This window comes from Natator depressus, chromosome 2 (genome assembly GCF_965152275.1).
Source record: "Natator depressus isolate rNatDep1 chromosome 2, rNatDep2.hap1, whole genome shotgun sequence".
In the NCBI taxonomy this organism is placed as follows: Eukaryota; Metazoa; Chordata; order Testudines; family Cheloniidae; genus Natator; species Natator depressus.
The window spans coordinates 40,663,359-40,691,312 of NC_134235.1; the positions used below are offsets into that span (position 1 = coordinate 40,663,359).

General features: G+C 41.8%; 1 protein-coding gene and 1 long non-coding RNA gene across 3 annotated transcripts in view; one reads left to right on the forward strand and one right to left on the reverse strand.

The window, feature by feature from the left end:
• The window catches only part of CPQ (carboxypeptidase Q), a 246,820-nt gene that overhangs the window by 142,725 nt on the left and 76,141 nt on the right, over positions 1-27,954 (reverse strand). For both annotated transcript variants that reach the window (XM_074944062.1, XM_074944063.1), the window contains exon 4: positions 10,550-10,757. In XM_074944062.1, coding sequence (XP_074800163.1) covers positions 10,550-10,757 — 208 coding nt within the window. The remainder of the gene's footprint in view (positions 1-10,549; positions 10,758-27,954) is intronic.
• LOC141982207 (uncharacterized) lies at positions 1,822-27,793 on the forward strand. Its single transcript, XR_012637985.1, has 3 exons — positions 1,822-1,950; positions 12,245-12,471; positions 27,655-27,793. It is a non-coding gene; the product is annotated as an uncharacterized LOC141982207 (long non-coding RNA).

The following is a 27,954-nucleotide window of genomic DNA, read 5'->3' on the forward strand; positions in this document are numbered from 1 at the left end:
CAGCCACACTATCAGAGGCTCGTTCACCTGCACATCCACCAATGTGATATATGCCATCATGTGCCAGCAATGCCCCTCTGCCATGTACATTGGTCAAACTGGACAGTCTCTACGTAAAAGAATAAATGGACACAAATCAGATGTTAAGAATTATAACATTCATAAACCAGTCGGAGAACACTTCAATCTCTCTGGTCACGCAATCACAGACATGAGGGTCGCTATCTTAAAGCAAAAAAACTTCAAATCCAGACTCCAGCGAGAAACTGCTGAATTGGAATTCATTTGCAAATTGGATACTATTAATTTGGGCTTGAATAGAGACTGGGAGTGGCTAAGTCATTATGCAAGGTAGCCTATCTCCCCTTGCTTTTTTCCTACAACCCCCCCCCCCCAAGACGTTCTGGTTAAACTTGGATTATTGCTGTGCACATTGTAAGATGAGCTATTGCCAGCAGGAGAGTGAGTTTGTGTGTGTGGTTTTGGAGGGGGGGTGTGTGTGTGGGGGGGGGGGTGGTGAGAAAACCTGGATTAGTGCTGGAAATGACCCACCTTGATTATCATGCGCATTATAAAGAGAGGTTTCAAAGAGGGATGGGCTATTACCAGCAGGAGAGTGAGTTTGTATGTGTGTCTGTGTGGGGGGGGGGGGGGAGGGGGGGAAGAGTGAGAAAACATTGATTTGTGCTGGAAATGGCCTTCCTTGATGATCACTTGATGATCACTTTAGATAAGCTGTTAGCAGCAGGACAGTGGGGTGAGAGGAAGTTTTGTTTCATGGTCTCTGTGTGTATATAATGTCTTCTGCAGTTTCCACGATATGCTATGCATCCGATGAAGTGAGCTGTAGCTCACGAAAGCTCATGCTCAAATAAACTGGTTAGTCTCTAAGGTGCCACAAGTACTCCTTTTCTTTTTTCTTTTTACGAATACAGACTAACACGGCTGTTACTCTGAGACCTATACAAAGAATTCATTTAGCTTCTCTGCAACGGCCTTATCTTCCCTGAGTGCTCGTTAGCACCTCAATCATCCAGTGGCCCCACTGAGTGCTTGGCAGCCTTCCGGCTTCCGATGTATTAAAAAGAAAAATGTGCTGTTAGCTTGTGTGTCTTTTGCAAGTTGCTCTTCAAATTCTTTTTTTGCCTGCCTAGTTATATTTTTACACTGACTTGTCAGAGTTTATGTTCCTTTATATCTTCCTCAGTATGATTCGACTTTCAATTTTTAAAATGTCTTTTTGTGTTTGTGATGGGGTGTTCTCCCCACACTTGCCCTGAAAGGGTTAAGGCAGGCCAGAGGGATAAATTAGCCTAGTAGGTGGCACACTGGGGGGAATTAAGACTATGAGAGAAGCCTTAATTAGAAGAAGCTCATCTGTACAGGAACAGGCAGGGCCTGTATAAGCCAGGAAGCTGGCAACAGAAGGGGGCTGCTGGGAAAGGCTGCAGTCACCCCGGGGAAGATGGAGGAATATTTGGAGACTGCAGGGACATGTAGCCTGCAGTTGCTCTCTAGGAGGAGGGAGTGGTGAGGCTGGCAGACCCAGAGAAGGGAGGGAGAGCCAGAAAGTTAGGAAAGGGCTCAGGGAAATGCAGAAGGTACAGGTTAGAACAGACCTTGACTGCTGACTGGAGTCCCTGAGCTGGAACCCGGAGTAGAGGGCAGGTCTGGGTTCCCCAGCCAGCCACTGGGGCAGTGGCACCAGCAGAGCAGTGCATAAGCCTAAGCCTGCTTGAAAGAAGAGACTCTCCCCAATCCCCCAGAAGAAGAGAAGGCATGTGGTGATCTGGCTGGAGGGCTGAGTCATGAAGAGGATGCTGTGGTTCCTGGAGTGAGAGGGGCTACAGATCTGAGAGAGAGATGGAGTGATGGCGTGCAGGCATGGGAAGGGGCATCGACCTCATGAGCTAATCCCCAGAGTGGCCTGGAGGAGGTGCCAGCCTGGCGGTGAGTGGAGTCCCCCATCACAGTATCTAACCACCTCTTTTACTTTGCTGTGTATCCCTGGTGGCATTTTTTGGTCCTATTACCGCTGGGGGGAGGGGCTCTTTGGGGTATACATATAGTTTTAGCATCTATTATGGCGTTTTTCAAAAGTTTCCATGCAACTTGCAGGCATTTAATTCTTGTGACTGTTCCTTTTAATGTCCATTTAACCAGCCTCCTCATTTTTGCATAGTTTTGTATATTTACATGCTACTGTGGTTGGTTTCTTTGATATTTTGCCCCCTCCAAGGATGTTAAATTTAACTACATTATGGTCGCTATTACCGTGTGGTTCGGCTACTTTCACCTCTTAGACCAGAGCCCGTGCGCCATTTAGGACTAAATCAAATCTCCCCTTGTGGGTTCCTAGATTAGCTGCTCCAAGAAACAGTCATTAACGGTGTCTAGATATTTTATCTCTACATCCCATCCTGAGGTGACATGTTTCCAGTCAATATGTGGATAGCTGAAATTTCTGTTTTTGTAGTCTTTCTAATCAACCTGAGCATTTCACAGTCACTGTCACCATCCTGATCAGGTGGTCGATAGTATATTCCTATTGCTATATTCTTATTATTCAAACATGGAATTTCTATCCATAGAGATTCATGGTACAATTTGTTTCTTTTAAGATTTTTAGTATATTTGACCCTATGCTTTCTTCACAGATAATGCCACTCCCCTATCAGCACAACCTACTCTCTCTGTCATTCATATATCTTTTGTATCCTGATATTATTGTGTCCCATTGATTATCATTGTTCCACCAAGCTTCTGTGATGCCTATTATATCAATATCCTCATTTAATACTAGGCACTCAAGTTTACCCACCTTAGTATTTAGACTTTTTGCATTTGTATACAAGAGCTTATATCATTTGTCAATATTTAGTTGTCTGCCTTCATATTAAACCTGGTGACATGCCCAAGTCCCAAAGAAATGAAAAAATAGGGGTACCATTCATTTCAGTGGGAATTAACATGAACATAAATCTTAAAGTAAAAATTTAAAAAAACCTTGATTATATTAGCTCATTTAGTTACATTTTCATCTCTACTTCCTCTTGCTATTAGGCTGCTCCTTCTATGAAGTGATGAATTGGCACTTTCAAAAAGCCACACCTCCTTGTGATCACTGAAATTAACTGCCAAAGTCTTGTTAGAGGGAGGTAGGGGCAAAGTCTCAGTGTACTGCTACAGGAAAGAGGCCCAAATGGCAGTGCTTAGAAACAGTGCTTACAAACATTTTGAATATGGTAACTGAATGAGAGGAGTGAGAAAGCCACAGTGCAAAAATTTAACAATGGAATCCACAGCTTCATGGCAACAGACTTGTAAAATGTCCTTACTCACATTTCTATCATATGCGTGATTTGGTCTGATCCAGTGGATTACTGGAAGCCACATCAAAGGGCTAATGGATAAACATTTTGTGAACATATTTAGAATTGATGACAGCCCATAAAACAACACCCTGAAGAGGAGTGTTATATACCTTCAGTGAACTACCCTGTTTTTGTCTACAAATGGTTCCAGTCTTTACTAACATGCATTTACGTATGTGTATCAGATCCAAAACATGGACATTTTTCATGTTCTGTTATTCCCTGGAGTTTTTCCCAGTATTGCAAATTGCAGGAGAAGATTGTTTTTTTTAAGTAGGGAGAAGAGGAAGAATGCGTAAGTACATAAAATGCTATTTCCCTTGTGGAACAGGCTCTGTTATATCAATCATTTATTGGGAAGGAACTTCATGTTCCAGTATCTTAGCATCACTGTAATTCAGGCCATTCCTAGGATTTGTCACTTAGAAAGTTCTATCCAATCTAAAATTTGGCTAAGTGGAATAAAGTATTTATTAATACATTTTGTGCTTGTAATACTCAAAGTAGAGCCACACTTATTCTGTAAAAACAAAGGCGCAAAAAGCAGGGTGAAGCAGTCCTGCAACTGTTATGCATGGTCCTAAATAAGCGAATGATACCCTTCTGTTATGTTGTACAGTATTTATACTAGATCACAGAATTAGGAGCCATTTAAAATGTATATTCTCTGCACCGTACTCAGACAAGCATTTTTCTCCACTTATTAACTGGAAAATCAAGTAGAGTATGCACAAGTTAACAAAGGATGAGTATGTGGGAAAGTTATGAGTTCTCTGCTTTGAAAACTTTTCAGTAGATTGACTATTTTGCATCTTCATGGTTAGGGAATTAATAACAGGCCTGTAAGTTTCCTGGATCACTTTTTTCCCCCTCTTAAAAATAGGAATTATATTAGCAATTCTCCAGTCATAGATTACGACCCCCAAGTTTACAGATTCATTAAAAATCTTTGCTATTGGACTTGCAATTTCATGTGCCAGTTCCTTTAATATTCTTAGATGGAGATTATCCGGGGCCCCTGATTTAGTCCCTGTAGTGAGGCGGTGTGGCTTCCCGCCGCCCTGGAGAGGGACGAGCCCATCTGGGTGCCGGAGTGGATGGAGCCAGGGAGCTCTGAGCTTGCCCCTCAGAGGGTCAGGCGGCGACCCGGAAGTATAAAAGCTTGTCCTCAGAATTCAGTGGGGGCCCAGCCGCTGGGGGAGGCCAGACGCCTCCACCCTGGCCCACGACTGGGAAGCCCCTGCGGCCCAAGGTGCATGCCAGGAGTTGCCGGACCGGACCTGCCCTGCGGTCGCTACCCAGAGGAGTTGCTGGACCTGTCGCTTGCCAGCTACCCTGAGGAACCCATGGTTCTGGACGCCCCGGAGGACACCGCCTGGACCCAGGTACCCGAAGAGGGGGGATTAGGAAGTAGCCCGGGGACAGCCGACCCTAGTCTGGCTGTAACACTGCCAGAGCTCATGTCAGTGTCTGACACAGCAGCGGGTCTTCTGCCGCTGCTAGGGCCCCGGGCTGGGACGCAGTGGAGTGGGAGGGCCTGCGTCCCCCCTGCCACCCAACTCATCGGTGGCAGTCTCCCCCTCTCCCAGGTTCTTTAGAGGCCTGGGCCTGCTAACATTGAACTATTTGCTCAGCCCCTGTCTGAGGGCCGGAGCTACTGATTTACTTGCCCCACCCTGACCCAGGGCTTGGGCCTATTTCTATATACAGTTTGCTACTGCTCAGCCCCTGCTGGAGGGCCTGAGCATCTGACTTATTATTGCCCCGCCCTGACATAGGGCCCGGGCTTACGGTGCTTGTTTCAGTTGCCGCAAGGGCCGCCGAGGGAGACTCCCGCAGCCAGACTAATTTCCCCAATCATTATCTGTGTGTAGTGAGCCGCTGTGGCTCCCCGCCGCCCCAGAGAGAGTCGAGCCCCGGCTAGCCGCATTTGAGTCCCATTAAGCTCTTTGAGTTTGACTTCCATCTCAGATGTGGTCATTTCTACTGCCACACCCTCGTTTCCGTTAGCCACCCTGTTGTTACCCCTAAAATCTTCACTAGCCTCATTAAAAAACTGAGGCAAAGCATTTGTTTAGGTGTTGGGCCATGCCTAGATAATCTTTAATCTCCACCCCATCCTCAGTGTTTAGCAGTCCCATTCATCTTTCCTTGTTTTCTTTTTATTTATATGGCTATAGAACCTCTTACTATTGGTTTTCATTCCCTTTGCAAGGTCCAACTCTGCTTGGCTTTTGGCAGTTCTCACTTTACCCCCTACGCTTTCTGACCTCGAAGAGGTAACTTTCCTTGCTGATTCCCCCCATCTTCCATTCCTTGTAGGCTTTCTGCTTTCTCTTAATCACCTGTTTCACATGCTTGTTCACCCAGCTTGGTCTGCAAATCTTCCCTATGAATTTTTTTCCCCTTGCTTGGGATGCAGGCTTCAGATAGCTTCTGCAACTTTGACTTAAAATAATTCCAAGCCTCCTCCACATTCAGATCCTTGAGTTTTTTCAGTCCAGTCCACTTTCCTAACTAATTCCCTTAATTTTTTAATGTTAGCTCTTTTGAAATCAAGGACCTTGCTGTAGATCTATTTTTGTTTATCCTTCCATTTAGTTTAAACTGAATTAACTCCTGATCACTCAAACCAAGTTGGTCTTCTGCAACCAGCTCTTCTATGAGGTCCTCACTACTCTCTAATACCAAGTCTAAAATGGCTTCACCTCTTGTTGGTTCAGTGACTATTTGGTGAAGAAATCTGCCAGCTATCACACCCAGGAAAATCTGGGCCCTACTGTTATTAGTAGGACTTGTCCTCCAAGCAATATCTGATAAATTAGTCTCCCATAATCACACAATTCCCAGTAGTATTTTTTTAATTAAAAACATTAAAAGAGGTCTCCTATCCACATCCAAACCAGATTCTGGTTGTCTGTCATACACCACAAATACTATGTCAGGGGAACCTCTAGTAGCTTTCTTCCCCAAAGTGATTTTGGCCCAAACAGACTCTTCTGTTCTTATCTACTTATCTGCAGTTCTTACCATTCTCGCAGCTTCATGTAACAATAGTAGATAAAATTTTCAAACCAGTATGATTTAGGTTTGTGGTGGCCCTTTAAAAAAAATGCTACAAATCTTTTGAGAAGATTTAATAAGCTATTACCTGTAACTTCATTATATAATGGCTCAGGAGCACTATTACAGGTAAGGTGGCATCATGTCATCTCCTTAAAAGTGGATTTGTCTAAGTCCTCTAAAATCAACAGGCTTCATTGTATTTCTTTGACATTTGGTGTGTCTCAGGAGGGTTCAGTGTAGGGTTGATGTTCCAAATGTGGAGTCATTTGAGCCAGGGGTTCTGGAGATAAAAGCTGCCAACTCCCCTAGCAATTTTTTAAAAAGTTTCTAGTTTGGTCAGAGCTAGAGATCAAACTAGAGTAGTGATGCGGATCAAAAAGCTCTCAGTCTATCAAGTTTTACCCATGGTAGTACATGGCACCCACTAAATATTTGGGGGACCCAAACTCAGAATGGTATTTAAGAAAATGTACATATATTACAGTGTGTAAGAGCCAATACGGAAAAAAGGCCAAAGGGTTTCCATTCCTGCTATTTTTTGCATTTTAAACTCAACTTTTATAAGTGCTCTAAAACAGTGGTTCTCAAAGCCGGTCCGCCACTTGTTCAGCACTTCCCTTGGCCCACGCTGCTTCCCGCAGCCCCCATTGGCCTGGAGCAGCGAACCGCGGCCACTGGGAGCCACGATCGGCCGAACCTGCAGACACAGCAGGTAAACAAACTAGTCCAGCGCACCAGGGGCTTTCCCTGAACAAGCGGCGAACCAGCTTTGAGAACCATTGCTCTAAAATCCAAACGGTTACTCAGATTGCCTTGAAAATTGGGGTGCCTCATAGGGGTTTCTGGGTAGGGCTAGTGATTCAAATTTGAAGTCATTTGACCAAGGGATTCCTAAGTTATTGTGCCCCTCCAAAAAAACCAACCCTGTTTTCTTCTGTTGTCTTGTACTGTTAAACTGAGAGGTACTAATGACTGGATGAATCACAAACATCTTGATGGCTGTGAACTCAGCCTTCAATTAACGTATCTAAGGATAAATTAATCACAATCCCCCATGTAAGACAAAAGAGTTTTGAACTGAGTGGCTAGAGGTGGCTGCACTTTGTGAATAATGGGTGGCAATTTCATTCTGGGGGAATGTAATCAAAGTGTTTGGGAGAAAAATTAGACATGTAAATGCTTCTTGAGAGGGGAGAATGTTAGGAGTTCAAGTGAAGGAGGTATGGTACTCTTCAGCTCTGCCAGTGCACCCCAACCCCACTGTACCCCAACCTTCCTGCACACCAACCACCTGAAGCCCACCCTTCCTGCACCTCCAGGTCTGCCAGTGCACCCTAGCCACCCTGCAGCAGCCCACCCTTCCTGCACCTCCAGGTCTGCCAGTACACCCTAGCCACTCTGCAGCAGCCCATCCTTCCTGCACCTCAAGGTCTGCCAGTGCACCCCAACCCCACTGCATCCCAACCTTCCTGCATGCCAACCTCCTGAAGCCCATCCTTCCCGCTCCTCTAGGTCTGCCAATGCACCCTAACCATCCTGCAGCAGCCCACCCTTCCTGCACCGCCAGGTCTGCCAGTGCACCCTAGCCACCCTGCAGACCAACCCTAATTAAATTTTCCTTTTTTTGTCCTTTTAATAGATGGAATCCTGTAGGTGAGAATGAATGGGTTGTAAAAGGAGGAAAAGAGCTTGTACTTTTCAGCAGTTGTGGGGTTGGCAAAGTAAAGGTACACGTGTTAATGGCCATATAGGGGCATTGCTGAGTTAAGATTGCTTGGGCAACCTTAACATCACGTCTCCTGGTGTTCATAAATTTCAGTTTTGCTCAACTCAGTGTTCTGCAAAGGGGTATCATATTGCTAAGCAACCTTAACTTTATGTTAACATTTTTTCCCATTGCATTGTATTAAACTCTAGTCCATACCACAGCTACTGTTACCAAAATCTCTAATGTGCAAACACTGATACACATTACAATGCACAACATCAGACTGGCTTTGCATCATGCAGTGATCTTCACAGACAAATACATACCTTAAATTTTCTACCTTAGGTGCCCAACTAGTTGCACATTTGCTAATGGTGGTGTTTTGAATGTCCCTGCTTACTGTTCAAAACATATGGCTTTAGAAGCTTTTATAATACTTATGTCATCCACTGTTGATTTCTCACTCAGGTTCAGAAGGCTAAATTTGCTATTGTTTTAATGCAAAACTTTAATTGAGACTTTGGCTCAGAAAAACAGCACCTTTCTATTCCATTCAGTTTTTAATGCATTCCAAGATTCTTTTGCATAAAGTGCATCCTAAGAGTTTAATTCTACATTGCATTTGATTGCATGAATAGTTAGATGATTCGAGTTTTTACCAGAGTAACAATGTATCATTTGTATGGCAAAACATGCATTAACTTCCTGTGAAAAACAAGTACTGAAAACCCTCAATGTTCACTTGTTTTATTTTCTGTTTCTTGGGTTACATTTTAAAGGAGTATATGCCACCACTCCCATTAACATCAGCGGGGATCTTGTGGCTAAATCTCCACCAAAATCTTTGCTGCTCAGTTCAAGAATATTTCTCTTGTTGGGCTACTGAAAGAGACAGGTGAAGATAGCCACAGAGAATATACATGGGCCTTCTACTTTAAACCTTTAGGTTAAAATTTTTTGATATTATAATGCTTGCAGTGAAATACTATAATTTTTATGTACATCAAGTATGATTCAGGAAGGATAAATACAATAGCTACTCAGAAGTGTTGCTAAAAAGTCACGTGACATAAATTAGGATACAGCTAACAATCTTAAGAGTTAAGACTTTGTTCAATAAGGTTGCATTTCATGTGGCTAAATTCATAACTGATGGCATATTAACCACTCAACCACAATGGTCATTGCAGAGTTTTCAGAAGCTTCACCATTTGGCAGGAAAAAGGATTACACTAACTTCTCTCCAGGGTTCCTAGTTGTCATAATTCAAAGCCGTAGCTGAAACTATAACACTATTAAAGGACAAAACAGTATTAAAGCAAATAAAAATATGAAACAAGTATGATTTTTAAAGGACTATGATAAAGATATAGTACTCCTATATTTAATTAAAATTAGAAAACTGAAGTTTAAAAAAGGATTCTGGCTTCGTAGCTTGATTTTTAGCAGGGATTTCTAGTGCGGCCATAGTTAAAGGGTGCATCAGCGTTTCTATTATAAATGTACAACCAAAAAAAGTATCCCATGATGTAACTTGGCATTAAAAGGCCCCATCTCAGGCACAAGTTTTCTACCACTACAAATTTGGTTTGGCTGATTTTAAGCTATAAAAACTGGAAATTAAAAAATAGAGAAAGTGGAAAAAAATCTTGAGATAGTAGCTTTCAATTTCAAACCAGCAACATTTAAACTGAACTTGCAGCTAGTTAGTTAGGTTCACCAGAACATTACTCTAGTTTTATACTGGAGTAACTCCACTGAAATACAGTGGTGATGAGAACCAATGAGCTCATTAAAGGGCTAATTGTTTTTTATATTAAAAACTAAGTTAATTCAACAGCTGATATTTATCTTTGCTTGGCTTTACAGCCTCTCTTCAAAGTATTTTCTACTTACAGAAGGACTTCATTTATTCACACTGACTAAAAGACCTAATGCAGATTACCAGATCAGTAAATGATCAAGGCAGTTCAAGGGCACTACATGGCCAAATATAGTTTGTTTGTTTTATTTTGACACCAGCTAACTTGTCATTTAAAATACTGAAACTTATTTTACTAGCATTAGGATTTAACCTCTGTTAACATAGTTTTGTTTTGTTTTGTTTTTTTTGTGAAAGGCAAATATCCGCATAAGGAATGCACCCTTTCATAAAGATGAACTTGTGACATAGCTGAAAATAAAGAGGATCAGTTCAAGTTCCATATTTTACCTGAGCTCTCTCACCTTAGAGCCCAGTAGTCCTTATGCAGGTGTACCACACTCTCCCTTACACCAAGGCTGAATTTGGCCTGCTGTTTTGAAAGCAAATAAAGCCAAGATGTACAGAGTGCAGTAGGCCGGCAAATGAAAGTTATTAGTTTTCAAATATGAGTCACTCTTTTTCCAGATTCACACTAACCTGTTCTGGGTACTTGCTCCCAACTATTTCTGCCACGGTGTTAAAGGAAACAATATCAGTATAGGTCTTGGCTCCCATCTTCAGGGTCACAACAATCCTGGTGCCTCGGGATGACATCCGTGCCATCATTTCGGCATCTTCCACTGAAATGCAAGCTGTAGGAATCTTCGGCACATCAGATTGGTACCGCTGCCACCCAGTGTGAGGGCTACAACAACAAAAAAGACTGCGTTAATTATCTAATTTTGCAGTTAATTTTAACTAGTCTAGGATTATTAACAGAGCACACTTTGTGTAATTAATTATTAGCAAATAAAACTATATTCACTGGCAGTCAAGGTTGCAGCAGGTTGAAATAAGAAGTTGAGGGGAAAGATTGATATATTCCTTTCCACCTTCATATTGCCTACAACACTACTGATGACGCATGCCAACCCTCCTTAAGACTTTCACTTCCCCTCCAATAGATATCCAAAAGCTCTACATACTCCAACTTGATCAAACTTGTACTCTAACCTCGTATACTTTTATAACCATTGTATCAATAGATCAGCACATCTGACTGTCTCACATTTGTTCGCTTGGGAAGTTATTCTGTCTTAACTAGTGTGGCCGAATTCAATTTAAATGACAAATGTTGGCTAACATTGATTTCAGCTGACACACTGAAATTGATGAAAAAAATCCATCTGTAAAGGTCAGGTGAGCGCAGCTTTCTCAGAGCACCTTGTGCCTGCAGGGATCAGGTGTCACTGGCCCTGTGGCAGGGCAGGGAGCCCTCTGCAGGAGTGAGTGAATAGGGCTGTGACAGTAGCGTTGCAGAGGGCTCCTTGCAAAACCACAGGGACAGCAACTCCTGAACCGTGCAAGCACAAGGAAGGCTGTGGTCCTGGTGGGACAGAGCAGAGAGCCCAGCCAGGATTACAAGGAGGAGCCGCCCTAGACTGTGGGGGAGGCCATTCTACTGCAGAAGGGATCCCTATCCAGGCAGGAACTGTTCAGCAGCCGGGTGGCCTGCCCCACAGCTGAGGGCTTGTTCTTCTCCTTTCAGCCTGGCTGGGGGTCTCTGCTCTGCCAGGTCAGGACCACAGACTCCCCGCACCTTGTGTTCCAGTGTCTGGGGCCCCTCAGCCATGCAGGGAGCCCCTTGCAGGCCCACGGTCAATGCTGGGAACCCTTGGCCGCCACACTATCAGTACTGCCCTAACCCCAACCCTACCCCCTCTTAATTTCCCACAGTTGTAAAACTAAAAAGTTAAACATTTAAAAAAATAATAAAATTTGATATCAACAAAATTGCAAAGAAATAAAAAAAATAGTATTCTGCCAAGGCTAGTCTTAACACTGCCAAGGTCACTGTGACCCAGGGACCCTTGATGCCAACCGGAAGAGGGCACATAGGGTTTTACAGGGATCCCCTGGGTCAGATATATGCATAATAGTTCACTGGAGGGTGTTGTGTGAGGTCACTACCGAGAGCCAGTAGCCCACTAGTTGTCATAATCGTTCAGAAATGGATGTACGGATAATACTTATGGAGTTATGTACCTATACTAAAATTTGTGTGTTCTTAAGGTCTTGGAGTTAAGGCAGGGCACCAGGTGATCTACCTTGGAAATGTTTCTTTCAGATAGGAGGTAGCAGACACCTATCTCCTGGTCTGGTCATTTGTGTATGGTATGTCTCACGATGCAGGCCTACTTGCATATTGAGCCAGAGAAGAAGAGGTTGAAAAATCTACAAGATGAAATCAACAACAAGCGGTGTCCTGTTTGTGAATAAAGACAAAGGATGGAACTTGTACATCTTGTGGAGGGAGCAGAGGAACATTCTGGGTCCTTCACCTAGGAGGCAAGCTGACAACGTGTCTCATGAAAGCAGGATCTCAGCCAACCTGGCTGTAACACGCTGCAAGGATTTTGGTGAGCGTTACTCTATAAGATATGAGAGTATCTACCCAGTCTAGAATGAGTTATGATTTTCTTTTATCTGTAACCATTTGTTTCCAATACTTGCTATTACTTGGATCTCTATATTTTACTTGCTATTATTTGGATCTCTGTACTTTCTTATGTAAACCTGTTTCACAGATCTAATTGCTGTGTGTTAAGTGGCCTGGGTATCTGAGGTAGAACTGGTAAGCTGGGGTGCACCGTTTCTTTGTAAGTAGTGAATCTGTGAATACTGTAAGTGTCCAGTGCACCAGGGGCTGAACACTCCAGGGGGATGCTCGGAGGTCTCAGGAGTTTGAATGTGCCTATTGCTAACCTGTAAGGTAGAGTACAGACACTGCACACCCAGATAACAGGGATATAAATAGCAGTGTAGACAGTGAGGCACTGCTTAGGCGAGTACAGACACACCAGAACACAGCTCTCTATGTGCCCAAGCAGTGCCTCCCACATCTACAGTCAGCAATGTAGAGTCCCGCTGCTGGAGCCTTTCCATACCACAGTGAAAGGCTCCAGATGTAGGCAAAGGCTCCGCAGCTCCCCACTGCTGGAGCCTTCCCCTGCCACAGTGAAAGACTCTGGCAGCATGGAGCATTCTACATGCCACCTCAAACGTAGACAAGGCTGTAGAGAGACAGTGAGGGCCTAGAGGGGACTGCTTGTATTGCTCGTGGAGCGTGGGAGCTGACCTCCGGCAGGCATAAACAAGGCTTCATCACATTAAGGGCAGGTAATAGCAAGGTGACGGTTAATCCCGAGTACCCATAGGAAGCACAAGTCACTGCTAAAGCTTTGCATTTGAGTGGGGTCTTGGAGGATCGCTACTTGCTGACTACTACACCAGGAAGAAAAGTGGAAAGTATTCAGGACCACAAAAATAAGTGTTTCATTTTCCAATCTTACAGAAAAGTGACAGACACTGAAATTTAAATTCACTACCTTATGTATTTATTTATGTCAACATCAGCGTGGAAAACAATAATGTGTTGTCTTTGAAGATCAGTCATGTGAGTGACTTCAGGGGAAATTAACACACTGAGACCATGAATAAATATGATGTCTGTCTCAGAAAACTTCAGAATCCAATCACAATCTGGAGTCCTGGGAAAATGAGTGTTTTAATAGACTCTAGGGAACTAAATAGCACATCCATGTCTCTCCTGAGCAGGAGAGAAGAAACTTCGCAAGTTTCAGCTCTGAGTTTTTACTCATTCTTTTATCAAAGAGAGCACTGAGGGGACATAGTTCCCATTATAAGACCTTGTTTCCAGTTGCTTATAAACTTGGCCATACTAACTATTTGGGATGAAATTTTCCATGCCGAGTGTGTGCCTTAGGGAGTGGTTGGTGGTTTTGGTTTTTGTGGAAAATTTCAGCCAAAATGGTTCACCATTTTCAACAAGACTAGTGAAAAGTACATAATTTTATCCCTGTTACGTTCTGGTGACTTTTTCTGTGAAGAGCTCTAGTACCCCCACAAGTTGGAGCAGGGTCATAACCTTGGCAGCCAGATGGCCTATGTGTTACAGATCCCATCCCTGAGAAAATGCACCCAAATTTGGCCAAATTATAAACTTTTTAAAAAATCACATGCTCAACAGAGTCCTATTACAACTTTACAGCTAAATTCCCCCCAAAATTCCATCTGCCGTGGACATGCTCCTGCCTGGGGCTGAGGCAGGACTTTCCCTTTAACTGCAGCTCTGGTCTGCTGGGGCCACCTCCAGGCACCCGATTTGACAGCAGAAAGACACTCTCTCTCCTGTGCTCTCAGTGCAAGCCCTGGTGGTACCAAGGCAGCATGGCGGAAGAAAGTACCTGATTCAAATGCAAAGGAGAGAAGAGCTGGAGGGAGGAACCGATTACAACAAGGAGCTTGGCAGTTATTGGGAGAAAGGGAAACTGGGATTGGCAGGGCAAGGAGATGGGGAAGGACACAAATGGAAGGGGGAAGAGACTGAGATGAGAAGGTTGGGGAGACTTGGTCTGGCTGGGCAAAGACATTGGAACTAGGAACCAGGGGGCCAGGAGAAGGGGAGACAGATGCGAAAAGGAACCAGAGTGCAGGAGAAAAACTAGGATTATTGGACAAGAAGATTGGGGCTGGGATGAGAAGTCTGAGAAGTAGAGACTGGGCGTGGCTAGGGAAGGAAAGTGGGAATGGAACAAAGAGCCACATGTAGGGAAGACACATGACAAGGATAGGGTACGAATGGAACCAAAGATTCCTGAGCCTCACCATTCCTCTGTTGTCAGCAAATATCTCTGAAACTCAGTGGCAAAGTGTCATCCTCTTGGGGGGATGAGCTATACAATCTACTATTGCTATTATTGCATTAGCTCACATGACAGAGGTGGTATGGTGGATGTAAAGTTTCCAAGTCTGCTGATGGTCCAAATAGATGTCAATATGATGCCACAGTTGGAATTTGTGTTTTCAGTTTGCTTTTTTTAAAACCCTAGGAAATTATACACAAAGTTAAAAGAACATTAAGGCTGCAGAGTCAGGCACTCAAACTTTTGCTTATTGCCCATGACCTGTCCATGACTTTTACTAAAAGTACCCATGACTAAATCATAGCCTTAATTATATATCACTGTATATGTTCAAAGTGCAGCTCCCATTGATTTCGGTTGCAGCTGTGAGTGCTCAGCACTTCTGCAAATCAGAACCTAGGGTCTCATGTTAGGCACTCAGAAAATGAGGAACATACCATTAGTGACTGCCTGTAAAAAGCATTGTCCAAGTGACTTGCACAGCATCACAAAGGAACTCGGTAGCAGAGGCAGGGACAGAATCCAGTTACCCAGGGCAGCATTCTACTGCTTCCACCGGGAGCTCATCCTTTCTGTGTCTGCAACCCGCTGCCTCATTCACTACACACCATCCAAATTCTGCAACAAATGAAGCAGAGGTCCTACGGACAACAGCCTCCTTCAGTACACCACTCTGATTTCATTCCCAGAGCACTATCCATCCTGTGCACTGAATGAGGAAGGGGACCTGTATTGGGAAAAAATAGTATGATCATGTAACGAAAGACTGTATCATAATGAATATGTACAAGGGGGCTGAATTAAGGTTGCACAGGCAATCTTAATTCTGCTATTCCTTAATTTTTGAGTGATAACTACGTAATCTTAATAATGTTCTTTTAATGTAGTGTTTTTGCATGTGTAATATAAAATGGTCTGGGAAAGATATCATTTTATTACATGGACTTCACTGAACACCTTCAAGTTAGACCTCCACATAAGTAGCAAAACCTGGCTCTGGTCTTGGCAGAATGCTTGTCTCCTTCATTTTTCGTAAGCATCATATTAACAACATTATTGCAAATGGTAGCATGAACTCAACTCATTTATAAAGCAAAAGTAGTTCAACAAAAGATGTCAAATTAGACAAAAAAAAATTACAAATTCTCACACAATACACCCTAAATATTGTATCAATGTAAGCAATAAAACTCTTTCACTTAGCTATCTGCTGACCAAATAATGCAAACACAAAAAACAAATTCTGGACTCATGTAACAAGGAATAGTTTCACTGAAGTGCCTGTTTACATCAGCGTTAAATTTGCTCAAAGGTTTTCAAAAACCAGGGTGAGACATCTTATCTTGTCTCATGCCATTGCTGATTTTTTAATAAACAAAACAGAACCAGGCAATAGAGTCATTATGGACCAAAACTGTACATCAGTAACTAGCGCTTTTAGCACTCTATATTTCAGATGTATTTGGGAATTCCCAAATTTCAAAGAAGCCATTTGAAGCAATGTGCAAAATACAATATGGATGCTTAGTGGTCCCTGTTTATGACTATTTGTCTCACAATTATACAATGCTGACTGGAATGACAAACATTAACATTGCAGTGAGACCCTGCCATGACTATTAGGCAAGACTCTGAAGAGGCTGAAAACTCTGAAGCTAACTCTTGTTTCTATGAACTTCCTAACTAGTAAGGTATGGTTGGAAGGACAGATTTTATTGCTGCTTTCAGACCAGATCATGGACATACATACTGACCATTTACTGAGTAGTGTATTTTTTTTTATGTTAAAAATGCCTCACTCTTGGAAATGTTAGTACTGTGTTTAGCAATTAAGCATAAAATTTGTAAGAGTTGAATATGTTTACATTAAACTAATCTCACACTTTCACACATTTAGCAAGAATTCAGAAGAGAAATGCTACTTTCTCAGATTCTTCCAGACTGGATAAAAACACTAGAAAATACTATTGAGGAAAAAAATTCCAATGGCTAGGGAATTAACTTGATTACTTGGACAGATCTTTCCAATGTTTTTCATATGAGTCTATAAAAAAGCCTCTTGCAATCTAGACAACATTAATGAAACACACTACACTGATAACACTGTGCCTTTAGAACAAACATTTAAGGAACAGCATCAATTTTAGAACGAACTAAAGTAGTTTTAGTATTAGAGGTGCTGAGGCCCCCTTCCCCAACCAAATTTCTTTACCTTTCTAATCACATTTTCCTATTTCTTTTAAAATGTTTTTATGTCACAATGGGGATAAGAGACCTGCACAAATACGAGGGGAGATTGACTGTCTTTAGTGACTAAACACAAATTGTTGTAAAATGCACAATTACTGGTCCTCAGGATTTTTTGAGCTACAACAGTCTTCATTGTTACTTGTAACTATAGTGAGTACATCATTTTCAGACAGAACTGGGATTTGTAAGTTGATGGTGTCCTTTTCAATCAGTTTAGTAGCTTTCTCCTAAAGGGCTCAAAATATTTTTCAAAAACTGTGGTCCTGATTCAGCAGGGCACATTTCAATACTTTGCTGAATCAGACCCTACCATCCCAGTTCCGCAGCCCTATTCAGTCAAAACTCTGTATTCAGTTGAAAAGATTAAACTAAGTTAATAGCATTTTGCCTAAGTAATAACAGCAGTGTTGTGCCTATATGCAAAGAGAGACACTTCACCCACCACTAAATTTCAGCCATCTGAGTGTGAGGCAGCACGATGTACAACAAGGAAGTAAGAACGTATTTTGGCCAAAGGTGCTTAGGTAAATCCCTGATCTTACAAGAAATTCCACAGGGTCTCATAGGTCCATGTAGAGCTAACACGATTTCAATTTAAGTTCTCATCTGAAAAGATATACACAGTTACATTACAGGGGACCAGTGGTGCAAGCAGAATTCATTTCTTACCGGTACGCTGCACCAGCTAAAGTGGGGGCATGTGACCTCCCCACATGACTCCTCCTCACCCCACCCATAGCCTGGGGCCCCACGCTCTCTTCCTCCCCTCCCCATGATCCATCCCACGTTACCTGGGGAGGGCTCTGTCCTTCTTCCGCTGTGCCAGAGACTTCTGAACCGCAGGGCTCTCCAGCACCGCAGCAGCAAAAGGAGCAGTCCCGCCCCGAGCCCTGTCCTCCTGCAGGGCTGCTGTACAGACCCCAGACAAGACTCAGGAGACACAGCTGCTTGCAGGGGCTGTAGGCGGTACAGCTCCTCCTGTGTCTTTCCAGTACGGAGTACCGGCTATAAATATCTTACTGGTACGGCGTACCGGACTGTACCGCCCTTCTTGCATCACTGCATGGGGCACAGTACTCTGGAATTATAGAAAGTTGGCAGAATCCAGATTGATGGTCAAAGAAGTCTATGTTTAATGTACTATACCATCCTCTCTGGGTAGGATATATTCATTTTGACTCATTAGCCCAGACCTTGCATAATTATTTCTGTTTTGTCCATTAGCATGCTGTAATGTCACAAAAAATAATACATTTTAAAAGTATGAGCAGACACAAAAAACACATTTTCAAATTATAACAATTTTCAGCCACACTGCTAGAAATTATGTTTAATATTTTGTGAAGTGTTTGGGGCTTTACTCAGGATGCTGATGATGAGAGTTTCCAAAAAATAACCGAGACAAAAGATAAGTCACAACTCCCCTTATATCTATTCACATTCTGAGAAAGCACGCAGTGCAACGAGTGATACAAAATCAAGAACAATTTCAAAACCCTCACATTTTAATGAATCCATTCACCTGGGTTTCCTGGCAGCATTGTTTCTTAGCACCAATAGGCAGCATACACTGACTGCACTGTCATAATTCAGTTTTATCAGCACCTGTATTGATTTTTCTTCTACTGTGATTTCCCAAATGTTCAACTAAAAACTAAAAGCATATTTGTTTCTCCAATATAAATAGTGATTACTTTTCCTTCAGATGCTCCATCCTAGAAGTTATTCTGTAAGCGTGACTAAAGTTTCTAGATGACAAATTAAGATGTATACATCCTCGAGCCTCATGGGTAGTCTAACATTTTCAGGTAAAGTTAAAGCTACATCCACAAGCTATTTTCTCCACTGTTAAAAAAATATTAGATGGTACTATTAGCTTTTTCAACTAACTTCTGTGTTGCTAAGAATTATTTTTTTTAAAGGAGCAGAGTACACATAACAAGCTTAATTTGCTGTTGGCAGACAAGAAATCCCCTGGCAAGCAACTAGTTGGTATCAGACTCTGCTACTGTCTCAAAAGATGCAAGTTATGGACTCGAAGCATCATCAACCTGAAAATGAGGCAATGCCACAGTGCTGTATACTCCCAATCCTAGATCAAACATATTGTTAGACTGGAAGGTGTTAATGGCAACCATCAAGCAAATCTTTGATTATTAATCAATCACGGAGCTGGTTAAAGTCGATGGGTGTGCAAAGCATGCTTCATTCAGGTTAAATGGAAGGAGCAATTAAGCCCCTTTTATATAATGGTAGCTGAAAAAGTACAAGCCATCACCCAAGGCTCTGGGCTACCTGGCAAGATGTGTGCAGAGATGCATACATAAAACTAGAAGGGGACACTGATCATCTAGTCTTGTCTCCTGCATAACACAGGCCATTGGACTTCCCTGTATTAATTCCTGTTTGAACTAGAGCATATCCTCTAGAAAAACTTGATATAAAAAGGTCAGTGATAGAGAATCCACCACAATCCTTGGTATATTGGTATATTGTGGTAAGAGCAAGAACCAACACAAGAAGGGTTTCCCTGGGACTGGCTGCAAATGCAGGGGTTATGGGATGGTTTAGCAAGCTGTGCATGTGAGGCAGAAAGCAGAGAAAGTCAGGGGACAGAGAGAGAAGTGAGTTGTGAGAACGGTCCTGAGAAGGAAAAGAGAGACTGAGCTTCCTGGAGCACAGAACTCACTGGAGAGGCAAGTTTGGAAGCTGGGAGCAAGAAAATGGTGTGCTGTTTGCTTCTGTTGTGTTCAGGAAAATGAGACTCTGGGTACGTTCTTTGTAAACAAACAAGATTGCACCACAGAAAATACCTGACTATCATCAATTTCTTCTCAAAATGGAAACAACATAGCAAGGCTATGAATATTGGCTAACTGCTGGAACCAAAGAGGTAACAGTATTAAACAAAACCAGACTAACACCAATTCTTGAAACTTCCTACTTGTAGGTGGGCAACACTCACCTTCAACTGATCCACTACTATATATCTTATCTTAGTTTATTATCCATCAGCAAGTCCAGTCAATGTGACAGTGCTCTCACCCAATGGAAAAATAGGAATTATTTTTGTAAGCGTCTATGGTACATTAACTCCTGCAGCACTTAGATACCACTATGATACAGTAATCTATCAAAAAAGCACCTAAGTCCTGAGATGCTAGATCTATCCAGTTCATTTCTTTTTTGTAGTTAGAATTATTAAATGAAGGTAAGTGCATCTAGCAAGACTTGTCCTTTACAAACCCAATAAAAGTAATATAAAGTCATGCTTTTCACTCAGTATATGCATGAGAATCCTGAACAGTTGACAAGAACGAACTAAGAAAAAACAAAAAATGAAAATTTTTAAACAAATCCAAACACATACCAATTATGAGATGCTTGAGGGTTAAGCAAACTAGCAGCGGAAATTCAGGAGGCTCTGACAATAATTTTCACTACATGAGTGTAAGGAAATGTAACTAGAAAAAGACAGACATGGCACATATCAAAAGAATGGTAGAAAGGAAAAAAACCCAAAAAGAACAAAACAAAAAAGAAAAAGAAACTGCCACTCAATTAATCTGCTGTCCATTCCGGGTAAAATAGACCAATATGGAGTCACTAAAGGATGAGGAAAAACAGATGTGCTGCTGCAGTGCTCCTTGCAGAAGTCAGTTCTGACAATTTGTATTGGAGTATTTGACCTTCCACAGCCCCGTTACTTTGTTTCTTGATTGCTAATCCTTATCTCCAAGAGCAACCTAAAATGCCCAAGAAACAAGCTTCACAGAAACCGCTGTTTCGACTTCAATCAGATGCTGCCAAAGAAAATGCCTCTCAAGTCAAGGCCTTATAATACCATACCCTAGGTGGAAGGGTAGATGTGTCTTTACAAAAATTCCACTAAGATTGTAGAAGGAAACAAACTGACGACTGGAATGAACACTGGAATGTTTACAAGAATTTATTTTGGCCGTTATACACACAACTATGTGAAAAACATTCAGATTGAAAAGTCAAGCACTCAGAAGTTAGGAAATGCCAGAATTAAGGTTGCCTGTACCCCTTCAATTCGACCCCTTTCTGTATATGCCTTGTAATACAGTCTAATTACATGATCACATACTATTTTTTTTCGCAGGAACCTACCCTCATTGAATATGGCAGTTCCACAGAAATTAGTGATAAAATAGCTGGCCTAGAACGTTACACAAAGGGGCATGACAATTATTATTACTAGTGAGTTAATTTAAAAAAAAAAATCTTGAGAAGAATAAATGGTAAGTTAGTTGCCTATTCCCATAGCAAGTACATCAGTTCTCATTGATGGGATCATACCCTTTTAGTGCCTGCAGTTCTCCATTACAGATCCTGCATTTTGTGAGGGATGGAAGGTGCAGAAAACAACACATAGTAATGATAACCCAGAAAAGACCTAACCTAATATTGGGCAGGCATAGGGTGCATCTGTCAAAATAACAGAATTTCAACAAATTAAGCAGCAAAATCTGAAGTGTGGAATGCAAGAAAAGCAAGGAAGACCAACTTCCTGCCTGCAGGTTCTCTGCAGACTGCTCCAACCCACAGGCAGCCAATCTCAGTTCCTCCTACAGGCAAGACTAACTATCCAATCTGGGATCTCCTTGTAAAAGGGAGCCCGCTCACCAGCTATATGCATCCCATGGAGAATGGCCTATGTTCTCCCCAACCCCAGAAACATGTCCTGGCTAGAATGGCCTAAGTGTCATATTATGCAACAACAGAGATAGCCAATTGTTCACATAAAAGCATTTTTCATTGAGAAATGTCCTTTTTAAAAAAAAAACCTCAAAGATGTTCAAGAGAAAAATAGAAAAAAATAATTGATTTCTTTTTTAGAACATTTGACAGAGATTCTGAGAGAAAAATTTTGCTTGCTAGTTGTGTGTGTGTGTGTGTGTGTGTGTGTGTGTGTTCAGTAGTCACCATTTCTCATGTGGGCTACAGGGGGAGCTTTTTCATTTATTTGTTAGTTTTTCTATATTTACTGAAATTGGAGGTTGTTTCTACATTGGGTTTTGTCAGGTTTGATTTGTCAGCTTAGTGACAAAATGGGATTTTTACAAAACCAAAAATCGTCATAACTGAAAAATACAATTTTTTAAAAAAATTGATGAAATTGTAACAGACAAATTCAAAAACTAACAAAAATACTTTTGTATATTTTTGACTGGTCTCAATCAGTAGGTCTGCTCTGTCTATACATACTGAGTCTTATCTGCTGACTTCAGAGCACAAAAATAAGCTTTTACTATTTTTTATTCCCATTAGCACTACAGATCAGCTATGGGATTCCTTTCTTACGTGTGCAGAGTTGCTAATAAATTCTAGTTGAAGGCCCCAATTTTGCCTCCATTTATAAACTTGTGAAGATGTTAATATGTTTATAATTGCTTCCTGGTTCCAAAACATGTGACATTTCCCCACAATGCACTTTGATTGCAGCAGATTACTGGTTGCTAAAATAAATAATAAGACTCTTGTACTACCATGTGCGAAGGTAATGGTTCCTGTTATCAGAGACAGATTACTCACGTTGTACTGTATGTTACATAACCCTTTCAAGATTATTTTGAACTAACATTTAATTGATGCAATATCTGTGAAAGTATTTGGAAAATCCTCACAAACAGTATGAGATACTCAGGGCTAGATCTCATAGGGCTTTAGCAGGCAAAAGTTTCATTTCTAAAAGAGTAGGGTATCAGTTCCTCTACCACATGGATTCCATTATGATTAAGATTTGGGAAGCATACATGTATCCAACAGTATATGTTCATTAAAATTAGGCTCTGCCAATCAAATCTAACAGCATTGACATAATTATTGATTCACTAGACCAAGGGAATGCAGTGAATACATATTTGTATTTCTCTAAAGCATTTTCTTTAGTGCCACATAAACCAAAGAAATTATAACCAGATAGATTTTTTTTTAAAAGCTACAGCATAGATTAGATATAGTTTGACAAACAAGGAGCAGAGAGCAATTATCAATGGTAAAGCTGCCAAACGGGAACCATATCACATGGAGTCAGTACTGGAACTGTAAGGACTGTTGTACCAGGGAGGAAGAAAAATCTGCACAACCCATTTCAGTCTTCAATATAAAATAGAAGTTCACATCAGCCATACTTCAAATGATGCTTTCTGCATCTTATGGTCATTCGGATGATCTTCCAGCAGTGACTCCTTAAGGGAGTCAGTTAAGTAATACACCTGTTTGGCCTCCTCAGGCTCCTATCATGAAGTACCCAGTCTTCTTCCTCCTGAGTTTATATCTCTGCCACCTTCTGGGAATGCAGCTTCCTGCTGAAAGTTACCCTCCCTGGGTATACCAGCGGTGGGATACTGAAGGGAATGCTGCTGACAGACTTAACTATCTAGCAGCTGTGAGGCTTCTGTCTGTACTTTTTGTTTGTTTAACTCTCGGCTTTCCAAGGCCTAATGCAGGATCCTTGTTTATATCTTCAGTGACTCCACACAGGAGAACAGATTAAAAAACCTCTGCGAACAAATGTAAATCATACACCTCGAAGAAAGATAAACAGATTCCAACTGCGTGACATCTTCAGTATCTGGATGGCAGAGGGTTTGACAAAAACTAACAACCAATAGGGCTAACAACATAAGAAAACTAAACATAAGCTAGCTAGAAGGCTTAACTATTATAGCACAGGGTCCTCAGTACCATCTTCATTTAACAAAGTTCACTACTATGGATAGGGGGCAACCATATTACAAAAGCTTCAGAGATGGACAAATGGATAGAGAAAACACAGCTTCCACCACATAGGGACACATTCCTATGTTCCCACGTTCAGATCTGCACTGGGGTTGTGGATAACACCAGCCAATGGGGGGAAGGGTACAAGTGGTTTGGTCAAGGTTTCCTATAGTAAAGCATATAGATACTAACAGAGGGATATTTGGCATCTGAGTCCCCCTGTTGTGTGGTACAGTAACTCCTCACTTAACGTCCTCCCACTTAACGTTGTTTCAAAGTTACGTTGCTGCTCAATTAGGGAACATGCTCGTTTAAAGTTGTGCAATGCTCCCCTATAACGTCGTTTGGCTGCCTGCTCTGTCCACTGCATGTAAGGTTTTGTGGAAGAGCGACTTTACCAGGGAGCATTGCACAAGTTCCTCTTCTCTGCCTTCTCCCCGTCCCTCCCAGCGCTGCCTCTCCACTCCTCCCCTTCCCTCCCCTCCCAGAAAGTCCTAAGCACCACCAAACAGCTGTTTGGCGGTGGGGAAGCACTGGAAGGGAGGGGGAGGAGTGGGGAAGTGCCTGTCTCCATTGCTCCCCCTCCCTCCCAGAAAGTCCTAAGCGCCGCCAAACAGTTGTTTGGCGGCGCTTAGGACTTTCTGGGGAAGGGAAGAAGCGGGGATGCGGCGTGCTTTGGAGAAAAGGTGGAGTGGGGGTGGGAAGAGGTGGGCCTGCAGTGGAGTGGGGATGGGAAGAGGCGGGCCTGGAGCATCCCCCAGCAAAGTCAGTGCCTGTTCTTCTCTGGGTAAGCTTCCACTGCTGCTGCGAAGGTGCTTCCTAGCATCCTTGCCTGCAGCGGGCTGTGCCTGTGTGGGGTAAGCCAGGGGCACTTCCCAACCACAGTACAGTACTGTACAGTATATAATGCCTTTTGTCTACCCCCAAAAAATTTCCTTGGAACCTAACCCCCCACATTTACATTAAATCTTATGGGAAAATTGGATTCGTTTAACATCATTTCACTTAAAGTTGCATTTTTCAGGAACATAACTACAAGGTTAAGTGAGGAGTTACTGTACAGAGTATTGAGGGGAGTGTCAGATAAGGTATCCCACCCTCTTGAAAGATAGGAGAATGGGCCACTTTCAAGGAGCTGAAAGGGAAGCAGATTAGTTTGGTGCCACTGAAGAAACTGATAGGAAAGGGGGTTACACTTCACTGAGAGTCAGACCCCTCCAATCAGAACAATTCAAAAGGTAAATAGAGGGTAAATGAGAGAAAAGGGGCTATGGAGGTCTGGTTGGTGGGGTTCTCTGAGGTGGAAAATGAATGGGGTTTTTCCTCTCCCCTCCTCCATTCACACTGAACACGATTCAGAGCAGCATTCACTGTCAGTGTCCCTTTCATAAGCTCTGCAGTGCAGATGCATAAACCCATGTTATGCAGAAACACACTCAGGAAGAGTTTTAGCTAACATGGTTGGTACTGGAATGTGGGCAGGCCCAGGGGAGATATAATTATAGTCGAGAAACAGGAGACTCAGGGGAACATGAGTGCAGTCTAAAAATCCTTAAAGGTAACAATATAAATGAAGGAAAGGAATTCTTCAGCCTCACAAGATGGCAGGAGAAAGAACAATATCCTAACACTGAAGGAAAAGGTTTAGGCTAGATAACAGGAAAAGTCCTTAAGAATAAGAACTGTGCAGTAGAACAGGCTACCAAGCATCCAAGGCATCATCACTGCAGATATTTAACAAGGGGAAGTACAGCCATTAGTGGGAATAATAGAGCAAATGTACAAAATATACACAAGACTAGATAATTCAGTGATCTTGTATGCCCTACTATTTATGGGTTTAATCCTGATTCTACTGACATCCAGGGAAAAATATTCATTGACTTCAGTGAAAGCAAAGGTCAGATCTTATAAACTCTACGTTTCAATGAGCAGCTAGGAGGAAGAACACGTGTTTGAAGTTACAGGTTGGAAACTGAAGATCTAGTTCCACTAATAAATGGCCCTTCATGCCTACATTAATATCTAATATCTCACCAAGCAGTAAACAAAATAAAAACAGCAACCAGAACCTCATCCATGTAGGCTGCTTTGTTTTGTGAAAAGACAATCCAATTACAAATATCTTTGTTTTGTAAATGCATCCCTCATTGATATATACTTTCATTTCTATGTAATATTAAACTCATTTTTGTTCTATTTATCAAGAAAAAAATCTCAGCAAAATTCTCTACATTAAGGTAAAGAATCTACAGTATAAGAGAATGACGTATTCTAATAAAAAAGCGTATTATATGAGTGTGTGCCATTAATTGCCCCCCAAAGAGCAAACTTCAGTTGATCCACATTAAGAGCACTAACTCAATTATTAGGTAGTTCATGTAAGGTAGAGTGAAATAAATGCTTGAATTATCATCAATATTTGCTTAAGGTGATATAAGTATTTAGCACTGCATGTTACATTTGACAAGCTTGTTCTTCAATAAAGAGATAAGTTATTCCGTGGTAATAGGCAGGGAAACTTCTGCAGTATATCTCACTAAAGTATATATGTTACCTCTAGATAAAATGATTGAATCTAGAAACTGCTTTTTTCCCTTCTATTGTCACTTTTCAAAGTCCAAACCTTGAAATCTACTGTAAATAAAAAAGTTCCTTTTAGACACAAAACTTTTGTTTAAAGCCTATTATAGTATTACATTAACTTTCTTTATATTACTAGCATATCCTGATCAGTAAGGAAGGACAGCAGGCAGAACAAAGTGAAAAAAAATGTTCCGTCACCAGTCTGAACAAGCACCACATTTTCCCTTTCACTGAAAGAAGGCACCTAGTTTCATAGAACTATTGAAGTTTCCTTCTTGTCATTCTCTTGGGAGTTGGAGGACAGGATTTTGCTCCTAAAATTTTGACATTCTAAACTAGATGAAGCCCAGAGATCTCTCCAGATCAGCATAGTTGCTCCACTGAGCTTGTCTCCCTGGAGTTAGTACTATATGGGCTTAAGCAAAGACTGGGAAGAGCAGAAAGATTTTATAGTAAAAATGACAGAAAGGAGAAAGATTCATCAGGAATGTCCTGTGAATATGGTGGTGATCAATTCTGGATCTACAGAAGATAGGAAATTCCCTGGTAGATAGCAGTTTCCATTGTGAATCAGGTTTGGGGACTTTCCAGAAAATGTGTTCAAAGCCTTCAGAACTAGGACATCATGAGAACTACAGTCTGTTTTGGGAACATTCAAAAGATATACAGAAAAAACCTGAAAGTTTCTTCTTCTGAGACAGACACTTTCTTCAATAGGTGGAAGTGGTAGATGCAGTCAGTAACTTCCACAACCTGAGCCACAGATGTCTCCTGAGTACTATGTTTGGGCCAGAAGGTCTAGAAATAAACCAAAAAGTCAATGCTTACCCGAAACAAGAGGTACAACAGCAGATATTTTCTGCAAGAGGGATCCGAGCTTTCATTTTCAGCGATAAAGAATGTAGTTATGTAACAGGATCATTTGTCCATGATTAGAAACCCCTCCAAAGCATTTAGATGGTGCTTAAGCTATCAGGGCTAGAGAAAACATCTCAATATTTCATTTTAAGAAACACTCTGCTGTAAGCAGCAGTCTCCAGTCTCCCTCGCACTAGGGAGACAACAGCAGCACTGATCTTAGGAAGGAGAAAGAGAGTTCAATTTGCTTTTCTTTACTAAGCAGATCTTTTGGATTTTCCTGCTGAGTCTTCTGGCCTTATCCAGTCATTTCATCTCAGTGGCTATGGCTACACAAGGGGATGAAAATAAAGGAATCTAAATGCTTTCTAATTTTGCTGTCTGACTTGATTTTCATATTGTCTTTCTTTTCTCTTGATTTCTTTGCCTCAGGCTGAACGTCCAGTGTGCTAATAACCTATAACATGGTCTTGGAAGATTCAGAAGAAAACAACTTACCATGTACCTCATGCTACGAGCCCGCAAGCTCAGAGTCAGAAAGTTTCCCTCCCTCAAAAAGGAAAGAAGCACTGCTGTTGGATAGGGAAGCCATCCTCTGGTGCTTTTTTTGTCTTTTTATAATTCTTTTAAAAGATTGATTGAAAAACTTCACCACAATTCTTTGTTCTTTCTTCCTTTTTAATCTTTGAGACCTTTAGAACCTTCAACATCAGTTGAAGGAGGAGAAGGACT